General features: G+C 31.3%; 1 protein-coding gene across 2 annotated transcripts in view; it reads left to right on the forward strand.

Annotated features, from left to right (window-relative positions):
* Positions 1 to 890: 890 nt before the first annotated feature.
* The window catches only part of LOC123713054 (Fanconi anemia group J protein homolog), a 60673-nt gene continuing 48044 nt past the window's right edge, over positions 891 to 13519 (forward strand). The window contains exons 1-2 of one of the 2 annotated variants that reach the window (XM_045666542.1): positions 891 to 1341; positions 1886 to 1997. In XM_045666542.1, coding sequence (XP_045522498.1) covers positions 991 to 1341; positions 1886 to 1997 — 463 coding nt within the window. In that variant the 5' untranslated portion in view covers positions 891 to 990. The remainder of the gene's footprint in view (positions 1342 to 1885; positions 1998 to 13519) is intronic. The other variant, XM_045666543.1, reaches the window with a different exon arrangement.

A 13519-nucleotide genomic window follows, 5' to 3' on the forward strand; every position in this document is an offset into this window, starting at 1 on the left:
CCATAGCTTTCAGTACCACGATAGACGCAACATAACCTCTTTTAGTAAAAAATAGAGGTCTCAATTTTGATTAAAAATGTGTCAGTCATAATTCTATCAAAAATTAACGTTTTTAGAAAATGTAAATTGATAATTAGAAAAATTTTAACAAAAAAATAGAAAACAGTATTAATAATAAATATGTGCTGGCTAGGTTGGGCGGTAGCCTTGTCATTTTTTTCTTTTATGTTTGGAACCTCATCGCCTAAATCTTGAATCCATGATAATTATAGAAGGTACCTTTAGATTTGATTCCCCAAAAAGCTTCAGAGGCTTTCTTACTTTAATAAAGATACTTATAATACCTTTATATTTTCTATATCTATTTAAAAAAAACCTTTAATTGTAGTATATCATAAATATATAATATGAACACATTGTTTTTGTGTCCAAACCAGAATCAAACCATACCAATAAATGAAATAAATACCCTATATAAACCTTAATAAGATATTTAATCTTCCAGGTATTGTTAGCTACCTGCCAACAGCAAAAAGCTGTTGGAAAATGGAATCTATAAAAACAGTAATGGACAAATCATCAATAACTCATCATTATATATTATATATACTCATCAAATATTTTATTCTACTTATTAGTATAATATTATTGATTTTTATAAATATTTAATAAATGTTAATATAATGCTAATTTTCTTTCAATAATTTGCTATTTTTTATAATGTATAATCCCAAAGATAAACTATGTACACTAGAAAGCTGATTTCTTGACGTAATATAATTGATAATTGTCAATCTTGTACTGTCACTGTCAACAGAAATTAATATAGCTTACAGCCAACAGCTGATAATTTCAAAACAAAATATTTTTTTTTGTTTGATACCGGTTTTTTTAGTTTTTAATATTAGTGATTTAATTGTAAATATATTTTTTTATATATATTGTGCAACCTAAATAATACTTACATAAACGAAGTGAAACAGTTTAAGCATGTCGAATCGTGAAATAGTAGAGATATCAGATGATGATGATAGTTTTGAGGTTCCTGATGATACAGAAAATAAAATACCTGTTTCTGAAATATCCTCAGATGAAGAAAATTATGTATTGCCTGACTTAAATTTAAGGAGCCGAAAAAATGTAATAAAAAAATTGTTTCCAACACAACTAAACAACACTAATATTAAGTCCGAAATTAAAAATACAATAAACAAAAAATCCTTTAAACCCGTTAAGTATCCCAATATATCAAAAGAGCCTGGTGTTGTGATAACAATTAATAATGTAAAAGTGAACTTCCCCGTCAATCCATATAGCAGCCAAGTGGCTTTAATGAATAAAGTAAGTAAAACTTATTATAATACTGTTACTTTTCTATTTTATTAATACTTTATAGTCTTAATTAGGAAAGCAATTAAAGTGAAGAGTTATATAAAAAATTTTGTAGTGAAATAAATTTTTATTTAATAACATTTAGGTATTCAGAAAATATTAATACTGTTCTTTTTAATCTATTAATAATTTAATTGATGATAAGATAACTGGAAGGCCATAGTAAACATATAGGCATATAAATTTTTTAATTTATTTTATCAAATTTTGCTTAAGATAGTTCCTGAGTTTCCTTAATTTGTAATAGATATTTGCTGTATAGACATTATAAATGCCCCATAAAGTAAATAATTGAAAGGTTTTCTTTTAATTTTTTCCAATTCGCATAATATATTTGTTAATACCATACCTTTTTGACATTTATTGGAATTATACTGGCTGGTTGGTATTTGATCGTCTAAATACATGTATGCCAATCAATTGGTAAAGAACAGAGTTCTTTTACTTTCTACCCATCATTCTTAATATATTAAAACATATCATATATTTGCAGGAGATAAAAGCAATTACTAATAATCAAAATTGCCTCCTTGAGAGTCCAACGGGTTCGGGGAAAACACTGGCATTGCTTTGTGCTGCATTAGCAGTTCAGAGAAAGGAAAAACGTAAGTGTGCATGTATTTATATGTTTATTAATAATATCTACTTAAGGTAATCCTAAAACTTTTATTTTTAATAAGTTTAAATTAATAAATATCCAAATATGTCTAATAATACATATATTAACATTTATTTTTGTAAAAAAAATATAACTTGCTAGAACAAAGAAGGTTATATTTTTCACACCATCTTCCCTTCTATTAGGACCTTATTTTTGTGATAGGATTATTTCACAATATTATGTTAATTATTATTATTCCCATTTAATGGATTTCTGACCCATTAACGGACATCTGTTGTGTACAAACTGTACAATATATGTAATTTTAGATACATCTTTCTTGTATTACTGTGCATATGCTTTTAACATAATATAAAACTATTACTATTAATAATTGGTTAGATTTCCTTTCTATTCTATGTATTATGGGATAAGGTATATATCGTGAAAAGATGGAATTTTTTATAATAATTTATCAATTCAAGGAATAAATAGTTTTTTAGAAGAGTGATGACGCCTTTTTATAAGGTATCATAAGAATGGCTTAGCGTCAATTGATCACAAGTGGTGTCGTGACCTGGCCCATCCAACCAACAAGTCCCACAAATCATGACAACTGTCGCACTACAATCAGACGAGCCTACATGAAAATTGCGATGCGAATGCATTTCCAGCATGCTACCATTTGCAACATCGGGTAGGGCTGTATACAAAATTTTACGTTTTTTACTTTAGTCAATTTGCCAATATCGTAAGAATTATTTGTTATTCATGAACCTATTTTTATTTCAAACAAATTACGATGGAAAGGCTGACCTGGACTATTTCATTAGTAAAACAACGTATTTTGAAAAACAGCACACATTATACTAGATTCAAACGGTCTTATTCATAAACACGTCTACCATAGACAGCAATTACAGAGTTAAGAGTGATTTGGCACGTAATTCTTTGGCAAGTGCTATTAGACAAGATACTAAAAAGGTACTTTGAGGTAATAGTTTATAAAAATCCTCAATTTAAAGAAGTATAGTATATAGATATGGTTTTTTTTTATACCAGTGTTGGCTAGTGGTTTCAGCGTGCGACTTTCAGTCCCTGGGGTCGTTCGCGGCTGTATTTGTTTGTGTGTGTGTTTCTCTCTATGTGCTCATTTAACACTCGCTTGTACGGTGAAGGAACACATCGTGAGGAAATGGGCGTGCCTTACCCAAAAGGTCTGTGAGTCAGGCACAGAAGGTTGGGTCACCTACTTGCCTATTAGAAATGATCATGGAAGGGATGTAGAAATCTGAGGCCCAGTAAAAAGGTTGTAGCGGCATTGGTATGTAGATATACTTTTAAAATTTATAGCCCTCGTTCTTAAAAGCAAAGTATAGTAAAACTTTGTAAACTGTAACTTGGCCAATTGAAGTACTCAATAAGAATGGTAATATTTCGACGCGATGAAAGTTAGGAACTCAATAAATTCTTTTACGACACCAAAATAATTCGTTGAGTTCAGAAAAGACAATTTCTATTCTGATTTTTTTTGACCTAGAATAGTACAAAGGTTTTTAAATGTTACTAGGTTTATTGATTTCATAGATCTTTAAATACAAATTTATTTCTTATATTCCCTGCAAATAAGTGATGCATTGCTACTTGAAATAATAATATTAGGAGAGGAGAAAATTACTGCAAGACTTTACATAATAATTACCTACTTAATAAACAATTGTAATAATAATACTTAGTAATACGTAGAAGTAAAATCCCATAATCTTTCCTTGCCTGAAACTAGATAGATCCCTAAAATTAAAAGACTTGCAATTATAATAAATAAATTTAAGATTTACAAGTATGTAAACAAAACCTTCTTCAAAGAGACAGAACAACTGTGATTGTCATTTGTTATGCTTTGCAATTACTGTAAAGTGCCAGTGTGATTTTATTTTGGGTGAGAAATGGAACTCCTAAGCCATTTGTGTCTGACACGTGTCTAAAAGCAAGACATTTTTGTAGGGAAAGTTTGTCTAATTTTTTCACGTCACAATGTTGACGCCTCAATCGTCGCTGAATCGAACACGAAACCAAACGTTCACGGAATGTTTTGTGGTGAAATGGGTTGACATGTCTCAAAAAGTTTTATTTAAATTGTTGATTTGTGAATTTAACTGTTCTTAGAAAACTTTTAAACTGAGTATTCGTGATAGACAAACTCTTTTGACACAATTGTAATACAAATTTTATTACTAGCTATTTATGGCTGACATACAAACCGTGCAGGCCAAGAAAGGGGAAAAATTACTAGCTATCGCCCATAACCTGTGTTGTGTGCCTATATTCAGACCATAATATATATATTAATACCTACATTAAGAAGCGTACAAGGGACACTGTAATTTAATGTAATCGACATTTATACCAATATTTTACTCAATTACTTAGAATTGGCGCTATCGATGTTCTTAGTTCGTGCTCATGTGGCACTCGGGACTGAACAATTACGTGGTACAATAATTTTATATTGGTGTCGGAATCGTTACTAAATTTACGAATCAGACTTGCTATCGTGAATTATTTTTTAATCAAAATAACTTGAATTATTAATTCTTAGCACAATTCGTATTTTATCGTTTGCTCGACGGATGCTTTTATAAAATTAATCCACATATTACCACGTATTATCATGTATAGTAAATGCTCATATTTTTATTGATATTAATGTCCATTAATATAGATATGATATACCCTAAATAAATTAATTTAATTACTATCTAAAGTAACTTCTAGCTAAGTACTATATATAGCAAATAATTCGTTGAGAAATAAATTTATGTTTCGTATTAAAATTCGCAATAAACTTTGTATATCTACACCGTTGATCCATTTCGAGGAAATAGAGGCAAATTTGCGTAGTTGATATACCGATTCTGCTGATCTACTATCAGTTACGGATCCCATCAATTATCCGAAATCGGTATACTGACACTCTACCCCTGAGATTTCTCCCTAACTCTCCCTATATCTCCTTTCCGCGTAGCTGCCAACCCTTTTTCTAAATTGAATTACAATCCTGTTTTTGTGTGACTTTCGGCGCCCTCTAACCTCCGTGCTAGTATTGAATATTGTATACTTTGAATACCAGCTAAAATTCAATAAGTACCCAAAAAATCAACAACTGTTTCTAGCGCAGGGATTAGTATGAAATGGTTTGCGATCCCGAATGTTAATAGAAGCGGCCTTTAGTTTGGGAAATTGGCTACTGTGCCAGTTATATATCCTGCGCCTAATCGGTCATGTTGGGACATCCATACCATCGTAGTCCGCGCGATAAGATAGTTCGCTGCAATGTCTTTTTGTGTTGATAACATTGTTTTTAGTTCAAAACTAATCGTACTAAAACTAAATATAAAATAAAATAAATGACGCGTAACTTCCGCTCAAGTTGACGCTGCTCAACCTCTAGTATTAGACACATCTTTATGAAGTAAAATATCTTTTATATACATGGCATATCTCAATAAGTTAAGTCTCGACGCGACCATTAAATTATCTATTGATTGAGTTCGTTAATATTGTTGAAGTCTGTATCTAAACAAAACATATATTTGATTTTAGTCTCTGTATCTGTTCGCTTGATCATTTCTTAATCGTCAATGAGATCTGTGCGCTTCGCTTTCACCGGCCGGGTGTTATCTCCATGTAATTGCGCACATTGATAGAAAAAATAATTAAGATAAACACTTTTTGAACGGATTAAAGCTATGTATTATTTTTAAAACTTATAGTTATTTACATAATTCTAAATTAAATATTTTATTATTTATTTAATGTATTTAGTCACCGTGACCACGCACACTGAAAAGTACGCGAAACGTCGGAAAAAAATTAAAATTTAGAATTATGTAAATAACTATAAGTTTTAAAAATAATACATAGCTTTAATCCGTTCAAAAAGTGTTTTTCTTAATGTGTAAAAGCTATTTTAACAAAAGACAATACCATAGAAAAATTAATTCCAGACTCTATGCACGTCTAGAAGGTTGTAAATCGCGGGCGTTGTGACATTATTTCTAAACACTACAGCATATTTTTTTTATGTTTTGTCTGAGTAATAGCTAGTCACTACTTGAAACGGGTATAAATACTCTATACTTTATGCAACAACAAAGGTACCACCCGTGTCGCGTTAATTTACCCAAGGGTTGCCGCCGATGTCGTCGAATCGTAAACGTTATTTATGACGCCAACGAACGATTATTGCCTACATTTGCATATAAATTTATGCAATCATACCCCTTTTGCTTCCGTGTTTCTATGGTACCTGTAAGATTGCAGATTCATTCCCTACGTTGTATATACATACTACGGATTTCCATAGCTATTGAATATATCATACTGTATAAGGCTTACCTTAGCATCATTTATTCTTCCCTATATATGATTAGGGTTCATCTTAAACCATAACATAACTTGAAAATCGTGTTTCGTAAAATGTGATTGATTGAGCAAAACAATAAATACTATATTAGGTATATAGGTAGGTAGGTCCAGCCAAAAGTTCTGTTACAAATGAAAATGCAGTAATGTAATATTATTAAGATTTATTAAAGTCTCGGCAAGTTGGCCACGGATCTATGGATTTACGCACTGTTTCTAAGGGATATTTCGGCATTGCTTGCTCCAATTATTTTTTAAGAGACTCAATGTCGCCGTGTTTTACCATGAAGTCTAAAGGGTTAAGGTCTGGGCTAGATGAGGTCTTCGGCACTTATAAAGTTAAGAACGTTGGTTTCAAGCCCGGCTTGGGTAGTTCATGCCTTATGACAGGTGCATAATCCTGCTGGAAAGTCCACGGTATATTTTCAAAAAGTGTGTTGCTGTTAGGGGTCACATCATGATCCCAGATGTACTTTGATACACTTTGGCTGAAGTTTTCGCTCCCTTTTCCCAAAAATGTAGATTTGTACTAACACAGGATGATGATCACGTTATACCTTTCCGACTACTTGAGAAGCTTCTTCAGAACTGTGAGCGTATACTTTATGATTTTGCTAATTATAGTGTTCTTCAATCGTGAAATTTCTTTCATCGGTAAAGAGGATATTTTTGTGCTTTTCACCTGCGCGCTGAATGCCACAAAAGGCATTTTGATCAATCCACTCACTTTAAATGTAAAGATTGATTTAGGGCAAGTCTTGTATATCGACGATAAGCACCGAGCTTCAGATCTTGTTTTATAATACACGACAGAGTCCTAGCGGAAATCTTCATTTCTACTTCCTAATGGGGTTTCAACGAATTCTGGCTTTAACAGCACTAATGGCCTTTTTGTTCCAATAGCACGCAGCCGCCCCGATCGTTTCTGGTCTTCGACAGACAAAGTGTTGTTGTATCTGTTGATAGTACGATATACGAACATACGGCTGATACCTAGCTTTTAAAGTGTCTGGAATATGACCGACGGCTCCATACCCACTTTGTTCAAGGCGATCACTGTAATGCTGTTTTTTTAACACCCCATTCCATAATGTAATTTGATAATGAACACGAAAAATTATGTAATGTGGCGCAAAATCGAAAGAAGCCAATAAAATAATATGCCTGTTCCAAATTCAAAATAATTAAAAAGTTTTTATGTAACAGTATTTATGGCCAGACTAGTTAAATATATATATCTTATATCTCTGTCTGTATATAGGCTTTTATAGTACAGTGCTAAAGTTAATTTGTTCACGATATTTTAATGTACTCGTTTGAGTTAGTAGTTTTACTATATATCGTATTATTAAATTAATTAACGTTCCACGAGACTTTTGCGGGAATCGCTTTAAGTTGAAAGACATCTGTGTTTTTTAGCGTCTAGGTAGGACTCGTAGCAAATACAACTGTTAGTTGACACTCGCGCGAAAAGAACACAAAGACATTACATACTTTAAAAAGGTTAAAAAATGTTTTATAATAAGAATGACGAACCGTAAGAGTTCGACAGTAAAAGAACCTCCAGCTTGTTAATTCTTAATTTGAATGCGACATGTTATTTTTTCTGTCTTAAATTTATTACAACTCATTAAGCGGTGTTTGTATTCCTCGCGATTCGTGCGCTTTACAACCCTAATCGGTATAAAACCATATTTCTTTTTTTAAACGATTTTTTCTCGATTCATATTTGGAATGGTAATTTTACAGTTTTGAGCACGTCAATCTATTAATGTGATTGGCGTTCTGTACCTTCGTGACTTGTTTCATTTTTCGTCTTCGTTTTTTAAAAAATTGTCTCATTTTCATAAAATGGGTTGCATTTAAATTGATTGCTTATTTCTGATATGTTTTGGTTTTTTCTGTGGTTTGGTTAACATTAAATATTGAATGTATTTAAAAATCCAATTTAATTAAAAGAGTGCCATTAGTTTTGTACCTTGTTGACAACTATTTCGCCGAAATCTGGAAACCTCAACCTATTAAAAAAAATAAGGATGCTCGTTGTTGTTGATATTCTCCAGTTTCAAAAATTATGAAGTTATTTTAAAAAAGTATCAATTTAATTATTTATAATAGCGCCATCTATGTTTTCTTCTTAGAATTGTCGTAATCATTTGATGCCGTACAAAAGTTGTGTTCAGCGCCCTCTTTTTAATTGCGTGCGAACTATGCTAAACGGTGTAAAATAGGTTATAAAAATCTTTGTTGTTTTCTATGGAGATAATTAATTGGTTTTAGTTAAATTTTTTAATATTAATTTAGATGTAATAGACATAATAAATTAATTTACTGCGATATATATGTACGTGCTTTTCTTCTATTTAATCAAGTTTAAATATCCAATCATTATATTAATAAATTATTAATAGGTACTTTAATTAATTTGAATAATAATTTATCATTTCATATTCATTTTATAAAATCTTGAACATATCTTTATAAAATATTCGTGTCACAACGTTTGTTCCCATACTCCTCCGAAACGGCTCGACCAATGCTTATGAATCTTTTTATGCATATTCAGTAAGTCTGACAATCGGCTACTATCTATCTTTCAAACCCCTAAGTGATAAGAGGTGTCCACTCCAAAAAAAAATATTTTTTAGACATTTTTTTTTGTCTTTATTTTTTTTATAACATTTTTTTATTAGCATACAAAAAGACATACAACCCTAAATTGTCACACCTCTACGATCAACCCCAATTTTTTATTATAGTAGTTATTTTTATTGAACTAAAAAAAAAGGTATCCTGGAAATAATATACATGGCAAAACAACGTTTGCCTAGTCAGCTAGTTTCATACAATAAACCAAATAGTTTTAGATACTTAGCGGTTTTATTTATCACAACTATATATTTTAACAAGATTTTATCTTACAAGTACGGCAACGTCGCAATTATTTATTTGCATAAATATATTTCTTTTTTCCCACTTCGTGATACCCCTAAATTGTGATGTACCTGGACTGAGATAGAGGATGTTGTTTAGTCCTAAACAAAACAATTTAGTCAAAATAATGTAATAGTAGCTGTGCTTTGCGAAACTCGAATAAATACGGTCCTTACACGATTTTCTATACCCTCTGTAAATAGACTAAAGAGTATTTATTTGTGAGACACACGGACTTTTTTGTAGATATTGATCTCCTTCATAAAAATGTAGTACATCACTTTGCTCTATTGTCAATAGTTACCGCAACGGACGCGATTTAAGAATTTTTATTCGTATTTTTCACACCTTGGTAATTTCACACAGAACCCTGGGAGGAAATTAAAATATTGTATAGTCTGAACCCAACTGGGAAATAATTTTACTCTTTATAATATTCGTGTAGTTAGGTGCACGAAATATATCATATTCAAACTACGAACTATTATTTATTTATTAACACTTCGTTACAATACAATATAAAAAAAAATTGAACATAATTAATTCAAAAGGAGGGCAACTGGCGGCCTTATCGCTTTCGAGCGATCTCTTCCAGACAACCACTGTAAGTAAAGAAAAAAAATTATTAAATTACATAAGATAGGCAAGTAGTGCAAAAATACATGTTATACACAGTTATTAAGACAGGAACAAAAAAAAAACAAAGACACATAAATTACTATTAGATTACTAATATATATAAAATTATCGTCGCAATATCTTATAAATTGTCCTCTTTTAAATGTGAAAGCTTAAATCTGCCTGCCAATCATTTAGCTTTGAATTCAATATTCAGAACTTCAGCCTATCCCTGTACCCTAAATTAAAACATTTCAATTGTCAGCAATGCCCTTAGAGAAAAATGGCTTTGTTCTTCCGACAATTTGGCATATCAATGGCGTTATCCTATGTATTAATTACAAAGCGTACCGACAAGCCAGCTTGATACCGCTTTTGACTACGCACGCCCCTAATAAATATAAAATTCTGTTAGCAGAATTACAACCATAAATCCTTGTGATAAAATATACTTTTCAATGAAATAATTTTGAAAATTTACAAGTCAAAGCGCTTCAATTTAAGACCTTGTTAATCTAATTTAAACTATATATCTTTGGAATAAGATTGCTTTTATGTTGTTGGTCCTAAATAGCTAGGGGTGTGAATTAAGATATTACAAAAGGAACACAAAGGGGATGTCACACGGTCGCTTAGTGTCAACTTCATACGACTTAGTATGTGACATGCTTTATTTAGCTGACGTCATGACGCTTGGGACCCAAACATGTTTACATAATCCCTTGTCGTAATTAAATGACATCTATGTACGTAGTGGGACACTCCAGAAGGAATTTATGAGTAGGGGGTAGAACGGGCATAACGGAGAGTGCGTGCTCGCAATTGATTTGACGTTTATGAAGAGATCTTATAAGCTTTTACTAATTTGACGTTATTAAATACATTTTATTATATATTAGGTATTCCAAACGAAAATGGCTTTACCTAAACCTGTAAAGCGTACTTGGTTTTTTTTTTGGTATTCAGTGAAAAAGTAACTTATAAATTGTCTAAGTTCGTTATATTATAGTTTAATTTTAATTAATTCATTGAAAGCTAGAATATAGCTTTTTTGCTAAGCGACAGAATTTTATATTTTTTTACGAAATAAGTTTAGAGTGTCCTGTAAAATAAAGTGATTGTGTTTTCAAAACCACTGAAGCTTTAACGAATGAACGTTAACCAAATAGGGTGAAAAATCTTTAATTAAAAGCTTCCTGGAATTTGTAAATAAGTCCTCTCAGGAAGTTCAGGAGATTCATATGACAGGACAAATAAGTGCACAGGAAATTGAGTAAAACCCTTCACGTCAGTCACACTCTAAAGGGCAGACTAAGTGCCCGGATTGGGGACCCTCGTGGGAGAACTTATGTACGATAGTTATGTATATAATTAAACCGGCAAAGTGGATCAGTATCTCGTATTCAGTGAATATTGAGGCACCACAAACCGTCCCTCTGAGACCTTTAATTTATATGATATACACAAAAGTGTAGGGGACATAGTTAAATGGAAAATTTAATTCATAAGCTAATCTCAATAAACGTATTTTGATTTTGAAATTGGTGAATAGTTTCCCATAGATCATTCCCGTATTTGACATTTGTGTTATGTCAACTGTCATAATAGGCTTCATTTCAAGTACGATTTTATCAACTAGCGTTTCCTTGATGCTGCCAAAATTGTTATCTTTGATATCCTATAAAAACTTTCATACATTGGTCCCATCTTAGTCAGTAGTAGTTTATATTATTGTATGTGTTGTGTAGAATTTATTACGTCAAATAGAAGAGACTAACACGGAATCCTAGTGTGAGGCTTAGTGCACTTTCTCTTTTAACTATACTTCCTATCATATCGTACCAAATAATAAAAAAAACATTATATAGTTATAAAGCTTTATTATTTCTTTCTTATCTAAAAAGATTTTCTTAGTCGGGTATTTATTGGCTCTGTAAAAAATAAATTCAAGAGTAACCAAAATTTAACAATTGCTAACAAGAATTTACCGGATTAAATATAAATGTCAATCTCAATTGATTCCCTATTTATACGCGATATTAGGAATATACCAACCTTTTTTTATATTCTTTATGACAAATAGAAAAAGGATTGCCAATAGCAAAAATAGCAGAAAATAGTACAATGGCGAATGACAATACTAAGCTCTTGAAATGTAATAGAATAATCCCAAAATCCCCTAGAGCAAGTGAATGTTGGAGGCCAATTATTTGTAGACACGTACCTTCGAATTTTAAAGCTTCGGAAAGTCATGGAGTGGTAACAATGCGTAAGTTTCGAAGAAAATATTTTTATTTTAAAATAATAAAGACGTTTATAAGACAGAAGGCTGATCACCTACTTGTCTATAAATAAAAAAAACATACCTGAAACAAATACCAAGAGATGTATCGCCACTGAATTTTTAATTGTTATCGTGCAAAATACCTTAATATCTACATATAACATATAAAGTCTAAGGGAACAAATAAGCCCGAAACGATAGTATATATAACTACATGTAATTTTCTTTGAGTTTCTGTGTTCCGCAGTCATTTACAATTTTTGTATAGCCAGCATATAGCAGTCAATCGATTTAAATCAAACCCTTAACCTTCGGTGTATATGCCAATTACGTAAATTGTTTCTAAGGCATTTATTATTATATTTATAATTCAGTAATTTTCCTTCCAGTTACCAATCATTTAAAATTCTTATTTACTACATGACCCGGTGAACTTCGTTTGTGAAAAAATTTCTTTCATAAACACAAAAGACATCAAATATTTTCTAGTTAGGAAAAAATTTATAGTAAAATTCAACTGTTGTTTTTAGTTATAATCGGTCTCTAATACTCGATTTGTAGCAAAACAAACGCACAGCTATCAATTTATACATATATATAATATTGATATTTGTCTCCTATCATTTCCTATTCTTCATTGCTCAATTTCCTAAAAACACCAAATACTTAGCCCGTTCTTATGTTACAAACGATCCATTGTTGGTGGAACATCCTACTTGCAATATGCGTTTACAAGTTCTAGTGTTACGAACAAATCCTATTGTAGATTTCGTTTCGTCCTATTCTGAGTTGATTTCGCGTTTGTATGAGTTTAGATTGTCACCAGAGATTGTATTTTGACATTTTCATCCCATTTTGTTTGAATGCCCGGGGCTAATCGCTCGGAAGCACAATGGAAGCCTAGTCCGATTGTGTGACAAATGTATGGATGCCGCAAAATGATACGGTAAATCAATTGTGCATTAAATGTTGATAGTTTCAATTACGTTTTGTCTGTGATTTAACGACATTATGCAGTGTATAATCGAAAATCGAGATTATAATGTTCCTGTATACATGAAATCAATTCAAAGAGTCAATTGCTATGTTTAATCATTTTGTTGGTCAGTTTTACGTTTATTAATGTTTTTATTAAATGTTCATGATATTCATATTCATTAAAGTAATATGCGAAACTTGGTTAAACCAAGGTTTGATTTGGAAGGTTCGGTTTTGTTTGTTTAAGGAAATCTCTTATTAATGATAAGGAGGTTGCATTTATTTTT

The sequence above is a fragment of the Pieris brassicae genome, chromosome 8 (assembly GCF_905147105.1).
Source record: "Pieris brassicae chromosome 8, ilPieBrab1.1, whole genome shotgun sequence".
In the NCBI taxonomy this organism is placed as follows: Eukaryota; Metazoa; Arthropoda; class Insecta; order Lepidoptera; family Pieridae; genus Pieris; species Pieris brassicae.